Source organism: Schistocerca gregaria, chromosome 2, assembly GCF_023897955.1.
Source record: "Schistocerca gregaria isolate iqSchGreg1 chromosome 2, iqSchGreg1.2, whole genome shotgun sequence".
NCBI lineage: Eukaryota > Metazoa > Arthropoda > Insecta > Orthoptera > Acrididae > Schistocerca > Schistocerca gregaria.
In genome coordinates this window covers 593742534-593765651 of record NC_064921.1, presented here as the reverse complement: position 1 = coordinate 593765651, position 23118 = coordinate 593742534, and the positions used below count along the sequence as shown (strand labels likewise).

General features: G+C 37.8%; 1 protein-coding gene across 6 annotated transcripts in view; it reads right to left on the bottom strand.

The window, feature by feature from the left end:
* The window catches only part of LOC126334423 (PAT complex subunit CCDC47), a 74941-nt gene that overhangs the window by 39683 nt on the left and 12140 nt on the right, over positions 1–23118 (bottom strand). For 4 of the 6 annotated variants that reach the window (XM_049996835.1, XM_049996833.1, XM_049996839.1 and 1 more), the window contains exons 2-4: positions 17199–17453; positions 11297–11413; positions 9597–9771 (exon numbers count right to left, since the gene is read on the bottom strand). In XM_049996835.1, the coding sequence (XP_049852792.1) occupies positions 9597–9771; positions 11297–11413; positions 17199–17447 (541 nt within the window). In that variant the 5' untranslated portion in view covers positions 17448–17453. Of the gene's footprint in view, positions 1–9596; positions 9772–11296; positions 11414–17198; positions 17454–17551; positions 18469–23118 lie in introns of those variants that run through there. The other 2 variants (XM_049996837.1, XM_049996832.1) reach the window with 1 other exon arrangement.

Here is a 23118-nt window from a genome sequence, read left to right as displayed (position 1 = left end):
TGAAACAGGGAACAAAATGAAATGTCGATATTAAGGCTATTTTGAAGCCAGCCTGATGAAGAGTGGTATTGAGTTTCTTGGTCAGAAATAGAGAAATATGTGTTTCAGCACTTTTTGAAATTTAACCCATGGGGTTGCAACACTGGGTGAAAGCTTTTTTGAAAATATATCATTGGTAAAGAACTACTAAAGAATTTTTATAGCTACAACTATGAACATTGGTATTTGGTTTCTTGGTTACAAACGAAAAATGTGTGTTTTAGTTGTTTCTGGAAACTGAACCCCTAAGGCAATGAAATAGGGGACGAGAGATTTTTTACGAACATATTTTCTTATGAAAGCATTTTTAAAAATAAATCAATGAAAATTTAAATTTGGCTCCTCAGTTAAAAATAAAAAAGACATGTTTTACTGTTTTTGGAAATTCAACTTCCATGGGGGTCAAATGGGGGGGATGAAAGTTTTTATGTAAATATTTCACTGTGGGAACATTTTTGAATCTTGGTGTATGAACGTTCATTTTTGGTTCCTCTGTTAGAAATAAAACATGCATGTCATTGTTTTTGGAAATTCAACCCCTTAGGAGGTGAAATAAGTGGTGAAATGTTGTATGATAGTATTTCACTATGAAAATGTTTTTAAAGTTAACTCTTTGAAAATTGGAGTTTGGCTTCTCAGTTAGAGATGAAAAAATATGTGTTTCACTGTTCTTGGAAATTCACTCCTAAAGGGGTATTGGGTCAGATTGATTCACTGACTCATCATCACCCAGCCCTAACTGCTAAGAATAGAAACTTGAAGTTTGGAGAGGGTGTGGATTTTGTACTGTAGGCATCGTTTAAGAAGCAATTGCCCGAAATTCCGCTCCTAAGGTTATGAAGTAAGGGATGAAAGACTTATTGAAAATATGTCGCTATTAAGGAAATTTTGAAGCTGGAACTATGAAAACTGGTATTTCGTTTCTCAGTCATAGAATAAAAAAATACGTTTTTCAGCATTTTTGAAAAGTCAAGTACTAAGGGTGTAAAACAGTGGGTGAAAGTTTTTTGAAGATAAAGAATTACTAAACAACTTCCAAAGGATTTTTAAGGCTACATCTATGAAAAATGGTATTTTACTTCTCATTTCGAAATAAAAAAAAATACATGTTTCAGTTTTTCTGAAAATTCCACCACTAAGGGAGTGCAATAGGGGATGAAAATTTTTTAAAAAATATTTTGTTACATTAACACAATTTTAAAGCTAAGTTTATGACAATTAATATTGTATTGTATAGAACTGGGGACCTAGAAATGACAGAGAGGCTTCATCCTCACCGTAGCCCTCAGTGGTTCACAACAGGCTACAGCAGTCCACTCACCCAATCACCGCCCCATGCCGAACCCAGGATTATTGTGCAATTTGGCCCCCAGTGCCCCCCCCCCCCCCTTCCCCCTGGGAATACCAGACAAGTTTAAACCCAATGTTTACGTGGTAGAGTAATTATGGTGTATGTGTACGTGGAGTTTGTGCAGGAATCCCTGACATTGTGTAACTGAGGCAGAATAAGAGGAATCAGCCTGCATTCGCCAAAGCAGATGGGAAAACACCTTAAAAACCATCCACAGATTGGTTGGCACACCGGACCTTGACACTAATCTGCCGGGAAGATTCATGCCTGTGGACCGGCATGCTTTCCCACCTGGAAAGAAGTGCGTTAGACCACACAGCTAACCGGGCGGGCCAAAAATGATATTTCACTTCTCTGTTAGATACAGAGAAATATCTGTTAGAGATTAAAAGTTGCTATGGAAATATCTCCACAAGAATGCCAAAGGTATGATTAAGAAAAACCTTGGACTCCAGCTACCAGAATTGCTTTTTGGTCAGAAGTATATTCAGAAAAGATCATGCTTATATGGCCTTAATTGGTGCAAAAAGTTTACAAGGAGTTGCAATTTGTGGACAACATAAAAATTCTATTAAATAAAAAAAAACAATATCTCTGCAGACCATACGGTCTATGCAAGGGAAGCAGCAGGCACTAAGCTAATACGTATTAACCTCACAATCATTTACTTCTCACTTGTCTAGAAGCTCAACACCTTGTCCCAATTTAATTGCACATGGCTGCATTCTTCAAAATAAACTTCTCTCAATGCTATACTCCATCTCTCAGAGCTTTATTGTAAATAGCTTTGTAAGATCCACAATTACATGTTGTTGTTAGAAAAGTCAAAGATTACTCATGCATATCATTGGCATTTATAGTGTCCCATGTAACTAAGTGCTGGGTTCATTTTACAGAAATATCATTTCGAACTGCTTCAGAAAACCTAAATTGTCCATTATTACTGCTCACTACCCTCTTAGAAACACTTCTCACTGCAATTTGACACTTATATCTGAACTGATTAACAATGTATATCAGAGTTTTGAAATTCCCATTGTGTCTAGATGTGAAGTTCCATTACATTTGTCTAATTACATCTAATGATTAATTTTACATTTACAAAACCTGTGTAATATTCCAGACAAATGACAGTGAACAGAGCTATCCAGTGCTCTCTACTTGCATGGCTAACATAACTGTGAAACATTTCCCATGCATCAACAGCAGAACAGCTTGTGGTAGTTTCTGAACAAGAACAGAACTTCAGTGCAATGAAAAATTCAGCTCGTGGCACATCAAATCTCAGTCATTGGTTTGTTACCCAATCTATGCTGAACATTCCATAAAACCTCCAGAGGCTAGTAAGTAGTAACTGATTACTGTAAACCACTATTCAGGACCAACATATACTGTCAGGTTTCTGGCTGTCTTTCAGAACACCAAATTCTGATCCCTGTCTTTTTGGGTGAATCAGTATCAGTGTTCCTTATCACTCTTCCTTTCTTATTACTCTTATTTTGAAATCAAATAAAACCATTTTTTACCTTCTATTGCCGTGTCTATCTACCACAAACCACTTTTATGCTCACCACTGCCATCTCTCAGTTCTCACAGAGGCACCAATCAAATAATCTTTCCACTATTCTTTCACACATCTCTGTCCCAATTGGATTTCAATCTGCTGCTACTGTTGTTATTGTTGTAGTCTTCTGCCTGAATATTTGTTTCAATCTACCCATCTAAACTTCAGCATTCTTCTGTCGTGTCATATTTCAAATTATTCTGTTTCATTATTCTCCGTGCTGTTTATCATCCATGTTTCTCTTCTGTATTAAACCACATTGCTGATAAATACCATCAGAAACAAGTTACTAACAAATTTATATTCAGTAATAAGGAATTTATCATTTTCAGAAAGGCTTTTTCCCCCTTTGTCCGTACCTGATGTAATTTGATTACATTCAATTTGCCTGGTTTTATTTTTGTTGGTGTTTATCTTTTAATCTTTTTTCCCTTCTATTCCACTGATCTTCCAAGTCTTTTACCAACTGTGACTGAACTACAAAGTCGTCAGCAAACCTCAAAGTTTTCATTTCTTCTCCCTGAACTTTAATTCATTTTCAAAATTTTTACTTGATTTTCTTTGCTTGTTCAATGTTCAGATTGATTAACTCCCTTTCATGTCCTCCTGTAGTCTGCTTTCTGTACAAGTTGTAGATAACATTTTGCTCCATGTTTTTTATCCTTGCTACCTTCAATATTTCAAAGAGTATATTCCAGCCAACACTATCTAAAACTTGTTTTCCATAACAACAACAGTTTAGTTACAATGGAGAATTGGATTGCGCAACACCGTGCATTCATCGTAGAGATGTTCTTTAAAAATGCAGTACTTGTGGCCACCACTGAAAGGAAGTTCTATCTCCAATTCAACATTCCACATAATGATGCAATTTCAACCCACAATAAAATTCTGCTACAGGTTAATAACTTCCTTGAAACATGTTCAGCACTGAAGGAAAAAAACTAGGAGGCACTGCAAAGACGGCCATGTCACCTGAAAACATTGAAGTTATGCTCAATGCACTTTACACTGTCTAAATTTTCATTTCCACAAAACTGCAATTGTTCAGGTGTTGAAGTCTCGACATTTTGTGAGAAGATGTTTCGCTGAAGCAATGACAGATGTGTTGGTGCAAGAATCTGGAATTGTGATTTTAATGTCAGATGGGGCTCACTTTTACCTAAACAGCAGTGTTAAAAAAAAGTACCATTATTGGTATCCAAACAATGCTCAACGACTGCACCAGTGCCCACTGTACTTTGGCTGTGTCACAGTGTTGGTGCTCTTTGGCTGTGTCATAGTGTGCGTAGGATTAGGGAAATTTTGTGTCATGGGGCCTTATTTCTTTAAAAGAAAGTGGGAAAGCCACTGCTGTGAACTCAAAGCATTATTTGACCATGTCGTGTGAATTTATCACCCTGGAACTTTGTTGTCATGGGATAAATTGTCGAAATGTTTGGTTTCAGCAAGATTGTGCAACAGCTCACACTTCCAATGTATTTCTGTACCGAAGTAGGGAAGTCGTTTCCTTGGAAAGTGATATCTGACTGAGGAGATGTTGACTGGCTGTCCTGCTCTCCTGTCCTTATTCCATGTGACTTTTTCTTGTGGGGCTTCCTCAAGAGCAAAATGTACATCAGTAAGTCACGTACTGTGCTTCAATTACAGGATACAACTGAGTGACAGATTCGTGCTATAATCCGTAACATGCTGGAGAGAGTGATGACAAACTTTGTGCAGAGGGTCAATGCGAACACCGAAAAAGAGGGCCAGCACTTGGACAATATCTTTCACAAACAATTAATTTCTCTCAAAATGAACACATAAGATGTAAACATTTATTCACTGTGTATCTTTTGAAATAAAATAAGTTACTATACTTTAAAATGTCACTGGGTGCTATAAATTCAAAAACCATAAGACAATGCTGACTCACCCTGTACTACTTTTCACTAATGTTCTGTAAATAATTCATGTCAGTATTTTGCGATGATGATTTATTAAACTGATACTTTGGAAATATTCCTACCAGTTCTCACCTGTCTTGTTTGCAATAGGAATTATTTAATTAGTTTTGAAGTCTGAAGGTATTTCACCTATCTCATATGTCTTGTACACAAGGTAGAATAGTTTTGCCTTGGCTGGTCCTTCCAATAGTGCATTAATTGACAGAATGTTGTCTACACCAGGGGCCTTGTTCAGCTTGGGCCTTCCATTGCTCTGTCAAATTATACTCACATTATCATATCTCTCATCTTGTCTTCTTTACTTCCTTTTCCCTTTCTATAATACTGTTTTCAAGTTCATTTCCCTTGTATAGCCACTGTATGTATCCCTTCCCCTTTCAAGCTTTCCGTTCTTTGGCTAGTACTGGTTTTCATTCTGAGCTCTTGATATTTATACAGCTGCTTCCCTTTCCTCCAAAGTTCTTTCATCTTTCCATAGGTGCCATTTATCTCCCGCCCCCTATGTTTAGAGTACAGCTCTGTACGGTGGTGCAATGTGGACTGCGGAAAAACCAGAACAGAAGAGACTCAAATCAACTGAGATGCGGTGCTACAGAAGAATGTTGAAAATTAGAAGGACTGATAAGGTAAGGAACAAAGAGGTTCTCTGTAGAATCAGCGAGGAAAGGAATGCCGTATACGGAAAACACTGCTGACAAGAAGAAGGGACAGGATGGTAGGACGTATGTTAAGACATCACATAACAACTTCCATTGTACTAGAGGGAGCTGTAGAGGTCAAAAATGTAGAGCAAGACAGAGGCTGGAACACATTCAGCAAATAACTGAGGACATAGGTTGCAACTGTTACTCTGAGATGATGAGGATGGCACATGAGAGGAATTCATGGTGAACCACATCAAATCAGTAAGAAGACTGATGCTTCTATTTCTACAGCCTTACTTTTGTCCTTTGGCCATTCCTGCTTAGCCATTTTGAACTTTGTCAATCTCATTTTTTGACATCTGTCTTCCCTTTTGACAGCTTCACTTTCTGTATTTTCATATTTTCTCCTTTTGTCAAATAAATTTAATATATCAGGTGTTATCCACAGATTTATCTTGGGCATTGTCTTTTAGCCTAATTGATCATCTGCTGCCTCCACTATTTTATTCACCTTCTGCTGTATTCACTTCCTCCAATTCAGTTGCCTACCCTCCCTTTCAATTGTCAACAACTTTTTAATATCTCAATTTATCCAGGTTCCATCTCCTTAATCCCAATTCCACATATTCCATTGGAAATGTTTTGCAATTTCAAATCTTGATTCAAAATCTCTGTATTACCATTATGTAATCTATCTGAAACCTTGCGATGTCTCCAAGTCTCTTCCATTTATACAATCTTCTTTCATGACTCTTAAATTAAATGTTATGAAAGATTAAAATGTGTTCAGTGCAAAATTATACAGGATGGCTTCACTTTCAATTCCCTTTCCCCCACTCCATGTACTACTATTTAAATTTTCATGCTTCTTACTACCTGGATCACTTCTCTCATCTCATCACACATTCTTTCAATTTACTCACCATTTACAGATCTAACTGACACATTAACTTGTTCCAACACACTTCATTAATTCCCACTATACCTAACTTCAACTTATCCATTCCCCCTTTTTAATTCTCTAACCTACCAGTCCATTTAAGGGATCAAACATTTCCCACTCCAAGCTGTAAAATGCCAGCTTTGTTTTTCATGATGACAACATTCTCCTCACTGGCCTCCACCTGGAGATCTAAATGGGGACTAAGTTAACCCTGGAATATTTTACCCATCAGGATGCCATCATTAAGCCATACTGGAGAGCTAGCTGCATGGCCTCAGGAAAAATAACAGCTGTAGTTTCTCCTTTCTCTTGGTCTCCAGCAATACCAACATAAAGCTATGTTGGTTAATGTTACAATGTCAGATCAATCAATTGTCCAGACTGTTGCCCTTACAAGTACTGAGAAGGCTGATGCCCATCTATAGGAACCACAGGTTGGTCAGGTCTCTCCTCAGACATTCCTCTGTTTCGGTTGCACCTCCAAATCTGCTACATCACTCTAGTTTAATTTCACATACATAAAACCTTGATTATGTAAATGTACATTTCCTATAAACCTGCATGTGGGCGCATGCGCCTTCATTTAACTTCACATATTAATTTACTAATTAAATTTAAAGAAATGTCACCTGTATTGTTAAGGAAGCTGAGGTAGCTCTCACACAAAGAGTGGCAGCTATGTATCATGCTTAATGATACAAACAAAGACTAGCTGTACACAGGAAACTGATTTTATCATCACAACTTAATTATTACCAATAACTGCTCGTCACACAGCAGCCATTTGAACTGAACGGGCAGCTGTGTGTACTAACAGCGAAAAAATATATCATGTGCACAAACAAGATTTTTCATACACTGAAAATGTAAAGAGATGTCTACTATGTACATCACAAGACACAAGAAGGGCACATTATTAATGTATACATTCTTTTTGTTATGTGAATGACATTTGTTCAAAAGTACTTGGAAAGTAACCAATGCTAACAGAATCTTAATTGCACTTGTTACAGCTCAAAAGAACCACAGTCTGCCCAAACAACCACCACACCCAGCAGTGCACTCCTGACTACGTGTGTGCAGATTATCTGCTTTGTAGATTATTCGTGCTTAAAAAACATCTGCACCTTTTTCTCTATTAAATAGCACAGAACAACCCACTGCATGACAATAAATGCCATTTCCATTGTTTAAAAAACTGCCGTGTGGCAACAGAGTACCATTTCCACTGTTATCAGCCTGCTTTTTCCATGTAAATAGAAAACAAACTCTCTTTTCTGATATTAGTCGGTGCGTAAGTGACAAGCGAGCAACTTGAAAGAAAAGTGATGACAGAGAAATAGATGAAACATTTTAGACATTAAAACAAAAATTAGAACTAACTGAAAGATTTGGGATGGGGGAAACTGCTGCAACACTAAGTGCTGATTACGGTACTGGAATGCAGACTGTACAGGACATTAAAAAGGATAAGCAGAAAATACAAGGTTTTGTCCCAAAATGCAATTTTAATTCTGGATTATCTGCACAAAAAAGCATTAAGATCTATATCTGATGAATCAGATGCTGCTCTTTGGCTATGGTTTAACCAAAAATGAACAGAAGGTGTCATTGTTTCAGGAACAGTGTGTGCCAAAAAAGTTAAATTTTTTCATGAAGCTCTATTTAAAACCTCATCCAGATGGCTAACCATATTCAAATAATGCCAGGGGATTTGCAGGCTTACCACGCAAGAGGACAGGCTTAATTAAAATGTTACAGCAGCTGATTCTTTCCAGGATGAGTTCCAGAAATTTATGCAAGAAGAGTATTTCACACCCAACCAAATTTATAATGCAGATAAAAGTGGTCTGCACTGGAAATGTCTGCCAACTAGAACCCTAACTTTTAGGAGCAAAATTCGTGGTCTTGGATAAAAATCATTTAAAGAAAGCATTACAATTTTGTGCAGCCCTAATGCTTGAGGGAACCACAAAATTAAACTACTAGTGACTGGAAAATAAAAATAAAAAATAATAAAAAACACAATCAGCCATGGATATTGCAGCTAAGGATTTCCTTGTGCATTATTACAACCAGAAAGGACCAGGAATGGATAGTATAATTTTGTACCACAAGTTCAGCAATTTCTAGAAGAGAAAAGATTGCCACAGAAGTCTGTTCTATTGCTTCATAGCTCCCCTTTTAGTTACTGATGAGAGGATTCTCATATCTGATGATGGTCTCATTCAAACTAAGCTTTTACCTCCTAACATGACTGCCATTATACAGCCAATGGAATAGGTGTAACTGCATCAGTGAAACAACACTACCAGCCTTGTCTACTGAGAATGCTAGTTGATGAGGGTGATTTGGTGGCATTCTGGAACATATTGACAGATCTAGATGCTATACATGGGATTTCTGATGCCTGCAGGAAGTCAAGCCACACACACTAGTTCGATGATGGAGGGAAATTTTTCCGTATACAGAAGAAACTGATTTTCACGATTTCAATGATGAAAAAATAACAACTACACAAATAATGAATCTGACAATGGGTTTAAAATGATTCTGAAGATGTCAATGAAGAAAACTTGACTGAGTGGCTGAAGCATGATACCTATAACCTAGCTTCCAGTCAGTGAGTGATACCGGAATTGTGACCGCTGCTTCACTAAAAACAAAGAAGAGGACATTGAATGTGAAATTGAGGATGAAGACAGTAGCCCTGTTGGTCATAGTACTGCATTGCAATGTGTCGATTACACGGGTCACTGCAGGTTTTAGTATAATGACATCACTGCTGCAAGAAAAATTCAAAATGTTGGGTGAAAAAATGTCATCTCTTCTAAGAAGCACACCAACATCACAGATAATTCTAAGAAATAACAGACCTACAGTGCACACAACTTTCAAACAAAGAATATATATTTGAAAATTATTTTCCAATTACTCTGAATAATCAGGAGGATACTGTACTTGTACTTCAGTTACTGTTGAGCTTCAAAAATATACTGATCAAGCAAAATTATAAACACTATTTACTTCATAATAAACATAGACTAGACTAGCACAAGGATAATTAATTTTTAGAGTCTAAATTATGGGACACACCGATACTAACCTACAAGACTGAAATTCTCTTCTAGAATGCCACGGTGTGCATTAAACCATGCATTTGCTAGTTTGCTATTCTTGCTTTTTCCACTGAAAAAATTTATGGCATAAACTACTAAACCAGCAATCATCAGCATTTCCAGGTAGAAACTGTCCCAGTTAGTTCTGAAGTGCAGTGGAACCTACAACAGATGATGCAATTCCTGTAAGGGCAATAACTACTAGTTTATATATTAATTTAACCTTCATTCAATTGGACATTCATAACAGAAACACACTTCCAGACCATATACTTATTAAAAGAAAAGATAACCTAATAAGCCACAATGAAAATATTAATTCATAATAGTAATGAAACAGTATGAAATGACACAAAGAACTAACACAAGACACTATACCTCGTGGACAGAGGGAGCACACAAATCTATTCACAAAGAATAAAGGAATTTTGGTATTATAAGAAAGCAAAGTTCACTGCGAAATACAATCATACAATCAGAGTCAGACTAGAGGACTAAATCAATAATACACATTTCATATACAAGTGTACTTCATTTTACAAATCTCTCTTTATGTTTAGTTGCCCCACATCCCCCTACACAAAATGAAGAACTGAAAGTAACACGAAGTATACAACTTTGATTGTAAAAGTAACTGTATACATCAGCTGCAGGAAGTCAAGAAGATGCACCTTCCACAGAAAAACAACCTAAATATAACACTTACAGCATTTACTGTGAATATAACGCATTCTCAGCAAGCACATCCATGGCTTTCAGGTCATACTATACATTAAGACATATGACAATACAATTCCCTGCTCCCTTCCCCTACACAAAATTGAGTCGGATTGCTGAAGCATTTTTACCAGTTGAAAACCATACTTAACAAGCACATTATCAATCACATTACCATGCAAGTCACAGAATTCTCTGCTCCCTCCCCCTATACGCAGTTTGAAATAAACAGTTAAACACTAAAGCGTTACATTGACAAGTAACTGCAACCTTCTTTTGGCAAACAGAAGAACCACTTCATCAGTTTTTCCTTGACGCATACCACCTATAAGCAGTGTCAGGTAACTCAAAACAAATGTTGCTGCACAAAATTTTTGATCACACATTATGTGAAGCACATAGAAATCGTTGCAATCCCTCAAATAGGGGATAGCAGCCACACAGAAGAAGGAAATTTCGGAAATTTGTGGTAAGTTTCTACAGGACCAAGGTCATTGGTCCTTAGGCTTACACTCTACTTAATCTAATTTACGCTAAGGACAACACAAAGACACAAACACACAAACACACCTGAGGGATGACTCAAACCTCCGACAGAGGGGAGCTGTGCGAACCATGGCAAGGCGCCTTAGACCGCACAGCTACCTTGGGCGGCACACAGAAGAAGGAATAAACAGAAAGGTGACTAGCACACTAGGTATGATACCTAAGGGGAATACAATAACCATCTTGTAATTATGGTATTTTTCAGTGTCAGGTCAGTCTCAAATTCTGAGCAAGTCATCATCAGACAATATCACTACATTACACAGCAAATCATCTACTGGACAGGCCAAGATGGCATTCACTACAAATTTACTGGAAATGAATATTCATTAGTGGCAATTTGTTTGTGGTGCAATTGTGTGAGGAAATGAGTTGAATGTTGCCAGAATGAAAAGAAGTACCCCCAGAATTTCACTATCTTTACCTTTGTTATTGTAATTTTTGGTGCTTCTTTGTCATCTGGCTTGCCCCCCTGGCCAACCGTATCAAAACCTTCAAACTCTTCTTCATCTTGGAAATGATCAAATTCACCATCATCATCCTGAAACAAGAAACAGACAATCTGCAATGAGACATCAAAGATATTTGCTTAAAATCAAACAAATAAATACAATTTCATTCAAAGCTTAAAAACAAATTAATACTATTACTGCTTTAATGTACTAGCATGTGCGCGCGCCCACAAAAACACACACACACACACACACACACACACACACACACACCTCTCTCTCTCTCTCTCTCTCTCTCTCTCTCTCTCTCTCTTTCTCCCCTTCCCCCATGGTGCTTCAAAGATGAAAGACCCACAACCTCAGTACATCACTGAGAAATTCATTTTCATTCTTCATGGAAAATATTTTTAGAATATTCAGCAAAGCAAAAGTATTGAATCTGGACAGTAGTAGTTTTCAAGAAACAAGACAAACCGTTTAAAAAATACAAGTTCTACATTATTCTCCATTCACAAAATTTTACTTACACATAAAACGTTATGGTCTCTAGTGTTTTCTTGGTGTGACTAACAGTGTGCTTTTACTTATTCAGCAAAGTTGTGGATTCTGTTTTATGTACAATATTTCAATGACCAACCCAGCCATCATCTTCACTGTTGTTGATGTTGCAGATCTATTTATAAAAGAGTTTGACTCCCAGCACCCGCTATGTCCTCTGATATACATTTATCTTTCAGATCCCACATTGACTTTGAAAAAGTCAGCATTTTCCCACTCTGTTGGACAGGTTAGCCAGTCGGATCTTAAGAAAGTGAGTGAAAAACTCCAAGCTTTGTTTAAAGTGAAGCCTCCATCATGTACTTTTCTTTTCTTTCTTTTGTGAGGGGTGTTCCAGTATATCTTACTTTGACAGGCTTCTTAAATATGCTGTTCCAAAAACTTGGCGTTCACACAGCAATACTGATCTCATAATTCCTTTCTTGATTCTATCTGCAGCAGCTTATTTGCTTGGTTGTTTCAGTCAGGTGTGTTACTTTTGTTTCTTGAACCTCTCTTTGACTGATCTAATTGTCTGCCACATATAAAGATGAAAGAATCTGACATTTTTTGGTTATTTAGAAATTATTTCCTCCAAAACCCCCATCCTAAAAGTTCTAAAAATTTCATGGTACTTTAGTTGGTTGTTTTACTTAGGAAATGTATAATCAGAGTGAGCAATACTTGTCTGAACAAAATGTGAGAATATTATCAGGTAGACCTAGCTCTACTCTCAAGGTCAAAAAAATCATGGACACTTAAATATTTAAATTCCTTGCTGATTTTAAGTAAATATTATGCAAAACTGGTATTTCTGAAACAAAATAATTACTTTACATTATAGGTGAGTGAGAAAACAATTTATAATTTTGTTCAAATATATTTTATAACAAAAATGAGATACAGAATATTTTTCTTTTTATGATATTGTTCACAAATTATTATTGTCTTCTGTCATGATTTTACTTCTTCAGACTCTCCACAAAATAAAATTGCCTACGATATAACAATCAACACTGCAACTGTTGGAAAGAGTTAATTTGTGTTTTTCATCTGCTGCTCACTGAACTTGTATAGCCAAGCTGAATTTGCATGCAAACAAAGATGATCCAATAAGAGCAGTACTTGGGAAATGGGAACTGTACATTGACCTTTTGATGATGGCCATTTGAAAGCATAAGCAGGACCAAGAGGTGTCATAAAGGAGATGGTTATATCTTGCAGTTTCATGAGAGACATTTATTATCTGACGAACCTAACACAGATTTCCATACACACAAGAAATGAAGTGGCTCACTGCGAAGTCTTCTACAGTAGACTGTGGTCTCTGCATTTCTCACACAGTAACAGACAGCATTTTGTAGAGAACCATTCTTGCAATCTATGTGCCACTCCAGGATGCAACCCAGTAGTGACTTGATTGAATTCCTACTACATGCTTCATAGAAGAACTCTCTTCTCTTTTTTAAAAAATGGAATTCCCTTGATGTACTTTCATTTATAATTAATAGTTTCATGTTTGTTACTAATGTCAATATGGTGTATACAAATCTAGTAGCATCTCTTATAGTATCAACAGCTTCATTCTGGAGATTAAATCTTGTTGCGAGATGTTTACGCATACCTCCTACGCCATCACATGCACCTTTTCCATGACTTTTTGCTGAAAATATCCCTTTTTTTTTGGTCTTAATTCCTGACCAAGCTCATAAAGCTGGAAGCAGTTTTTAAAATGAGATGCTACACCGTCAGTCACATACAAATGTATATGAATGCATGGCCTCTGATACTATGTCATCAATTATCATGCTGACAGCATGACATGCATGTGCACTGGCATGACTAAGATCATCACTGACAATAGCAAAACAGTGTGATGTTCCAAGGAAGTGAGCAACACATGTGAATATTGATAACTGTGATGTGTGCCAGCAATAACTTTGAATTTCTTTCTGTAAAGCAGCAAACAAGTTCTCAGCAAAGTTGAAATGAAGAACTAATGTGGCAGTATTTTGGGATGTGGCTGATTTTACTTTTGCTATGGCCTGTCTCTGAATCGTCTGGATATGATGGTGAGCTATTCCTTTTATGATCCAATGCATAACCTCTGTATCAAACTTATCTGGCTCTACTGTCTTCTTCAACAACTCTCCTCCCTCCCACAATGCATATATTATGTTACTGTCAGTATCCTGAAGATGTAATGCTTCAACAGTCATCACTTCAATATCACAACACATTGCACCCTCCTGCAACCAACATTTATCTTGTGTCTCTAGACATATACACAAAAGCATAATGTCCATCTGTGTACTTCTTTCTCGTGACACTGCTTGTGGCAAAGCAAACAAGTTTCAAATTAGAGCAGTAAATACAAGTGCATACTTCCTTCACCGACTGGCATTCTACCCATTTTGGTCGTGAGGAGGAGAATTTTGTGAGGCCAATTTTTAAATTCGGGTTCTCTTTTTTCCATTAGGAGATACGCATCTCTTATAGATCTTGTCATACATCTTTTTAACTTTTTTAACATTTTCGCTAACAGAGATAACATCAGCCCGGTTAGGACTTCGCTGCTGCAATCTTTATCATCACTTGCGTAATATTTCAGAGCAACAGTAAGCATATCATCTTGCAACAGATGCGCACAGTATGAATCTGGGCATGGCCACGTACCTTTCTCATTCTTTATTTTACGAGCTTTTGAAATCAAATAGCATGTGGAAGTGGGTATGTATTTCTGTATCTGCTGGTTATAGTAGCTACCTGGTATCAGTGTCCGTAACTGTTCTTTAGCAAGACCCATCTTGGGCACAAAACTATGTTGTGGTTACTTTTCTGGAGACTGCACCAAAGAACAAATTATGTGCTCCCATCCTACCAATTGCTTGAGTGTTCAGAGCTCCAGATCACAGAAAGTAAAGCAACATCTGCAAAAGTTACCTTCTGAGCTGCCCTACATTCACTTAATTACCCTCAGGCAAACACATTGCTCATGTATGGTTTCCTTTACTAGTAAGAGAGGAATTTAAGATCAAAGGTAACAGATGCTAATTCTTCTGTTCAGACACAAAGCAGCCTTTCTGCCTGTCAGTAAGAAAGAGTTAAACTTACATCTTAGAATAGAATTTAGAATGGAAGTGAACAGTCAAAAGAAAAGCCATTCATGAGACATGCTGAGACACATCCAATAATTGTTAACTTGACAATGAAAGAAATAGTTAAGAGAAAATAATACAGAGCTAGGAAGAACTTAATATATGTAAAATATGATGGAAGGACATTGGGTGTAGGAGAGCTCCAAACTGAAAAAATTAGCAGAAGCTGGGTGTAGCTGAAGCACTGCATCAAACCAGTTGAAACAGTTGAATGAAGAATGAAGATTACACTTCAATGTCCAGTCAATCAGAGAATACATTAGCTTCAACAGGAGGAAGAAAAACTACAGAATTTCAAAGCAACCATTCCAGCATTTGGCTTAGGCAAGTTAGGGAAACTATGAAAAACCTAAATAAGAATAATTATATGGGGATTTGAACAGCTTTCTTCCTAAATGAGAGTCCAGTGTTCTAACCACTGTCATCTCACTCAGTTTGTGACAGATCACAATAAACAAAACAGTGGCTTCATAGTGATTTCGTAACTGCACTCTAACATTAAATGTATTCCAGATGATCCTAAAATATTGACAAGATTATTCACTCTATCATAATTTTTCAACATTTGATTTAATCAGGGAGACAAAACAACAGTAATGCCAGCCACCTGTTACCCACACTGAAACAAAGTTTATAGGCCTAGTGCAGTTTGTGTTCCAAGGCATGTAGTAAAGTTTGGAATGGACCTCCATTAAAGTAAAGAGGTTTTATCTGGACTTCATCTTACAAAGTAAGTCAGAGAAACTGACAGCAACACAGCCCACACTGCCATATCTATCACTCTTTTGACAGATGCATGTGTGTCATAATTGTATTACTACGTAACAAATGTACAACAGTTGTTCACTAAAGAATGGTCATAACATTTTTATTGTCATAATTTCTCATGCTAGAATTTAATCTTATGATATTTAGTTTGCTTAATGCATACAGAACATGCTATATTAGTTTCATTGTTGGCACTCCTGGTTCACACCTGTGAGAGGCACGCAAGTCGAAACCTATTGCAACCATGATGGCGAGATGTGATGAACAATATGCGACTTTGAAATTCTGCTTTTGTCTCAACTAAGCTTCAGCTGAGGTTTATGCAGTGTTGCAGGAGGCCCATGGAGAATCTGTTCTTCCCAAGAGCACAGCTCAAAGATGGTTCAAATTGTTTAAAGACGGGAGACAACCAATTTCATAGTAAGTTGGACCCAGTGTTCCAGTCACTGCTCTTACGGAATAAAACAACACTGCAGGAGTTAATGTGCGAGAGTATCGATGAATAATCTTACTAACACATTCTGGAGCATAGAAAATTCAACAGTATGCTACCCACAAGTTGGCCAAGATAATTTATACCTAAAACATGTTTGTCCTTGGTGGGTTACAAGACTGCTAATTCCCAAACGAAAGGACATTCACTTGCAGGTCTACATGCAGTTGAAGGTATGTTACAGGAAAATCCAGAATTTCTTTCAAAGTTAATCACTGCTGATGAAACATGGCTACCTCATTTTAATCCTGAGAGCAAACAGCAAAGCTCAGCATGGGAATCTCCATCACCAACTTACAAAAAAGCAAAACAGGACTGCTTCTGCTGGGAAGTTATAGTCATTTTTTGATATTCATGGAACGATTTAACACTATGTTCTACCTGCACATAAACCATAAAACGAGCAATACTACAGGATTGTTCTGAAAAGTTTGGAAGTTCATATCAAGTGCAAAAGACCACATATCTGTGAAATAGGTGGATGCTGCACCATGAAAACGTGTGGCCACATATTGCACATATTATTACTAAATGTCTTACAAAAATCAATGTGAATTGCACTCCTCACCCTCTCCATACTTCGGATTTAGACCAATGTAACTTTTTCCTATTCCTTCATCTGAGAGAAATGCTTTAATGGGAGGTGTTTTCCATCATCATTCTTTATTGAATAGCCCTCATGAAATTTAATGAACGAAAGTTGTGTCTTAATATGTGCCTTTATTGTTTGACTATTACTTTACTCGACATTTAATTGCAAACAAGTAATATAGGGATAATATATTTCCCATGTGATACAAAAGAAGAGAAACATTCCACAACTTTTTTTTAAAAAAAAGCCAAGTTATTGTCAGGTCTAATGGTGTCACAAAACAACTAAAATCTACCAACAAGCATGCCAATTCAAGTTTTACTTACTTCCACTACTGCTTCATCTTCTTCTTCCTCCTCCTCTTCTTCTTCAATTTCTGGATGATCTGGAGGTGCTTTGGCTTTTGGCACCTGATTGCTTTCTTGTGAGTCCTTCAGTGGAATTTCTTCCTCATCTTCTTCAAAATCTTCAAATTCTGCAAACTCATTATCTTCAACTTCATCTCTGAGATGTGCAGCTACCCACATATGAGTCGCAATAAGAAATATGTGAATTATAATTAGATATGGCTTCATTATTCACTGCAACATTCAGAAAAAAGTGATCACTGGCATTATGTTAAATAAAAATATATAATACAATTACTGATATGGATTTTACTTATATGAGTATAGCCTACCATTAAATAACGCTCAAAACAAGCATCTTCCAGAAACTGGGTGGAAATATCTATTATTTCACAGTGAGCATACCACAACAAATTCCAATGTCAAATCCACAAATTCCCATTCACCTACATCTATACTCTGCAAACCGCTGTCAAGTGCACGGCAATTGGATACATCCCACAGTACAAGTTATTAGTACATTTCCCCCTATTCCATACACATATTCAGTGTGGGAAGAATGATTATTTAAATTCCTCTGAGCTTCTTGTAATTAATCTTACCCCTATAATCTCTATGGGAGCAATATGTAGGGTGTTGTTGTATGTTCCTAGAGTCATCATTTAAAGCCAGTTCTTGAAATTTTGTTAGTGTGCTTTCTTGGATGTTCAGTTCTTTCAACATCTCAGGGACACTCTACCGCTTGTCAAACAAACCTGTGACACCCGCGCTGCCCTCCTCTGTATACATTCAGTATCCCTTGCTGGTCCTACTTGGTATGGGTCCCACAGACTAGAGCAGTATTCTAGGATGCCTCACATGAGTGATTTTTAAGTAATTTCCTTTGTAGCTGGACTGAATTTCCCTAGTATTCTACCAATAAACCAATCTGCTACCTGCTTCACCCATGACTGAACACATGTGATCATTCCACTTAATGTCCCGACTAAATGTTACACCCAGGCATTTGTATGAGTTTACAGATTCCAACTGTGATGCACTAATATTGTATTCATAGGCTAATATGTTTTTTTTGTGAATGGCATAATTTTACATTTTTGGACATTTCAAGCAAGCTGACAATCACTGCATAACCTTAAAATCTTAGCAAGGTCTAGTAGAATAATTGTATAGCTTCATTAAGAATGTATTTCATTGTAGATAACTAAATCGTCTGTGAAAAGTTACTATTAATATTGTCCACTATATCATTAACATTGTGTAACTGATAGTAAACATAATTTACTCAAGCTGAGGGATATCTTTGTGGGGAATAAACATCAATGGTCTGATCATGAACCAACACTGCATACAGCACAGTGAGACAATGCCTGTAAACCATTTGATCAAAAAGCTTCTTGAGTTACATAAAGATTGATAGACACAAACAGCTTCTACTATATTTAGGGATAATATAGTTAAAGAATCTTAGGATGAATACAAAGGCCAGTCAAGTAAAAAAGTGGAATTAACTAACATCAATTGGGATATAGGCCTAGTAGGAGTATTAGAAATAAGTAAAACATAATTAAAATCAGGACATGCATTCTACACCCAAGAAACAGAGCAAACAAGAAACTCAGCCATACACTTTATTGTGAATAAGAAAGTTAAAAAGAGTTCATAGATACTGAAGGAATTTGCCAACATAATAGTAAGCCTTGTTTGGAAAAAAATGAAAGATTTTTAATACATAGAAACTATTCAAGTCTTTGCCTTAACGTATCCACATTCTGAAGAAAAGGTGCAAGTCCATCACAAAGATTTACAGAAACCGACAGACAGGAAATCTCAGTACAAAATAATAAGTGGTTACAAAATAAATGCAAATACACGACAAAATTAAAGAGCAAGTCTTCAGTGGAAAACTTTAAGGTATGGCAAATATCGTATGTCAATAGAAACTGACAAGACTGATAATACATTTGTTCTAAACACATTCTTTCAGAAGAAAACAAATATAAAATGGATTCTGGAAAAGACAGAATCAAACTAAAATTTAAACTAACTTTATGAATGGCATCATAATCCTAGGCCACCTTAGGATTTGTAAGCGATCACAGACTAGTAAGAAGCACAGTGAAAAACAGGTGCACAGCTCAAAATAAACATATTACTCTGGCCCAAATCAGTGATGCAGGTACAAGAATTTATTTCAAAAAGTGGAGGTACACAAGTTTAATTTAAACAGCAATTTTACCATCTTAGTATACTGAAGAACATAATACTCACACAAACAAAGTTGACACTCGGCGCTGTGGCTGATGGGAGCGACTCTAAATAGGAAACGCCGTTACAGTCGCTCCAATCAGCCGCCATGCAAAGTGCCAATTTTCTTTGTATGTGTAGTATACATCGATGGTACAGCTAATATTAGACTTTATTAGAAGAAAAGTGATAAAGACATATCAATAACTACCAGCCTGCTTCACAGCTGACATTTTCCAAAACTTTTGAGAAGATGGTGTATTCCATAATAGTATTTCACCTTATAAACAATAATATCCTGAGTAAATCATAGTATTGCTTTCAGAAGTATTGCTCTACTGAAATATCATTTACATGTTCACTCACCAGATTTCACAAGCATTAAATAATAAAATTTGGTAATTTCTGCAACTTATCTAAGGCCTTTGAATGTGTGAATTATAGTATTCTCCAAGGTAAATTGAAGTATTATGGGGTTGATGGGTATAGCCAAACAATGGATAATAGTCCATTATTGTTCCTCATACGTGTATACAATCTGCTATCTAATATAAAACAAGCAGAATTAGTTCTTTTTGCTGATGATGTAAGTATTTAATCAATCCAAGCATACATTCAGAAACTGAAGAACAGAAGAAATTGTAAACGAAGTTCTTAAAAGTATCACTGACTGAATGGTTTCAACCTCAATTTTAAAAAGACACAACATGTTCAGTTCTGCACATATAGGGGCACTATATCAATGTTATAACATAGGGCAAGGAAATACACTCCTGGAAATCGAAAAAAGAACACATTGACACCGGTGTGTCAGACCCACCATACTTGCTCCGGACACTGCGAGAGGGCTGTACAAGCAATGATCACACGCACGGCACAGCGGACACACCAGGAACCGCGGTGTTGGCCGTCGAATGGCGCTAGCTGCGCAGCATTTGTGCACCACCGCCGTCAGTGTCAGCCAGTTTGCCGTGGCATACGGAGCTCCATCGCAGTCTTTAACACTGGTAGCATGCCGCGACAGCGTGGACGTGAACCGTATGTGCAGTTGACGGACTTTGAGCGAGGGCGTATAGTGGGCATACCGGAGGCCGGGTGGACGTACCGCCGAATTGCTCAACACGTGGGGCGTAAGGTCTCCACAGTACATCGATGTTGTCGCCAGTGGTCGGCGGAAGGTGCACGTGCCCGTCGACCTGGGACCGGACCGCAGCGACGCACGGATGCACGCCAAGACCGTAGGACCCTACGCAGTGCCGTAGGGGACCGCACCGCCACTTCCCAGCAAATTAGGAACACTGTTGCTCCTGGGGTATCGGCGAGGACCATTCGCAACCGTCTCCATGAAGCTGGGCTACGGTCCCGGACACTGTTAGGCCGTCTTCCGCTCACGCCCCAACATCGTGCAGCCCGCCTCCAGTGGTGTCGCGACAGGCGTGAATGGAGGGACGAATGGAGACGTGTCGTCTTCAGCGATGAGAGTCGCTTCTGCCTTGGTGCCAATGATGGTCGTATGCGTGTTTGGCGCCGTGCAGGTGAGCGCCACAATCACGACTTCATACGACCAAGGCACACAGGGCCAACACCCGGCATCATGGTGTGGGGAGCGATCTCCTACACTGGCCGTACACCTCTGGTGATCGTCGAGGGGACACTGAATAGTGCACGGTATATCCAAACCGTCATCGAACCCATCGTTCTACCATTCCTAGACCGGCAAGGGAACTTGCTGTTCCAACAGGACAATGCACGTCCGCATGTATCCCGTGCCACCCAACGTGCTCTAGAAGGTGTAAGTCAACTACCCTGGCCAGCAAGATCTCCGGATCTGTCCCCCATTGAGCATGTTTGGGACTGGATGAAGCGTCGTCTCACGCGGTCTGCACGTCCAGCACGAACGCTGGTCCAACTGAGGCGCCAGGTGGAAATGGCATGGCAAGCCGTTCCACAGGACTACATCCCGCATCTCTACGATCGTGTCCATGGGAGAATAGCAGCCTGCATTGCTGCGAAAGGTGGATATACACTGTACTAGCGCCGACATTGTGCATGCTCTGTTGCCTGTGTCTATGTGCCTGTGGTTCTGTCAGTGTGATCATGTGATGTATCTGACCCCAGGAATGTGTCAATAAAGTTTCCCCTTCCTGGGACAATGAATTCACGGTGTTCTTATTTCAATTTCCAGGAGTGTATTAAATAGAATGGAAAATTCAAAATTCTTAGGTGTCCATAATGAGATTTTAAAATTGGTAAAAAGGACATTTTGGAACTCCTGAAACAACTTAGTTTCACTACGTTTGCACTTACAATCATTGCAAATCTTGGGGAGAGACAGATCATAACATATTTTGCACATTTTTTCATTCAGTAATGTTATATGCAATAATGTTCTGGTGTAATTCATCTTTAAGAAAGGAAGTCCTTATCGCACAAAAACACACTGTAAGAATAATATGTAGTGCTCATCCATGGTCATCTTGTAGAGACCTGTTTAAGGAGTTGGGCATTTTGACTACTGCTTCACAGCATATTTAGACCTTTACAGTGTTTGTTGTAAATAATCCACTACAACACAAAAGGAATGATGCACATAATTACAATACCAGAAAGAAAACTGACATTCATTACTCTGCATTAACGTTGTTTTTAGCACAAAAAGGGGTACACAATGCTGCAACAAAAATTTTTGATCGCTTACCAAGTGATATAAAATGTCTGAAAAACTGCAAAGCAAAATTTGAAAACAAACTGAGAAAGTTTCTCCTTCACAACTCCTATTCCACAGAACAATTTCCAACACTGTAATGTGTAAAAGGTGGTGGGCAGGACTTACTAACCCACAACATCTGCACGCCTTCTTTCCCTTTTTTGGGAAAAAACTTCATTGTTCAGAATGTAACCATATGTGCAAATTAATTTATGGTATGAATGCAAAATGACTTGTTCTATCCAGCAAAAGGACCTATGGAACATGAAACTAATTACCTACTCTACTAAGAAGAGTCAGGTATGAAAATTTCTTAACACAAAGACTGATCTCAATAGTTAAACAGAAATTACCACATTCTCAAACTGAAAAAAAAAAGAATGTGTATTAGTGGAACACGTCTGAACCAACTAACAGTCTGTTTACCACTAGTTTTTATAAAATTAGACAATGAATGGAATAACTTATTACCACTTGTTAACTTTGACATCCTACAACATGGGTTTTTGTATTTTGGGGGGAACTCGAGGCGACAACTGTATGGGCAGGAAAAGAAATAAACATAAGACTTAAGACCTGAAGTCTTTTCGGTACACTAAATAGAGGTTTGAATTAAGCAAGCTTCCAGCACACCTGAAAAAGAAAATTTAACAACTGGCATGTATTAGCAGCTTTGACTCACGGCAGAGAGGTACGGACTTTTAATGTAAAACCCATTCAAAAACCAAGGAGAGTTAAATAGAGAGATATGGGTTGGGAATTAATAGGATACACAAAACCGTCATTTTTGCATGTGCTCCACTAACAAAAATCTCAGCAATAACTACCAGAATAAGTGGACAAAGGAAACAATTTGGCATTACCTTGTTCAATGAATCACATTAGATTCATCTCCAACAAGTTGTGGAAACAATGAAAAACACAAAATGATGTGGCTGTGGTAAG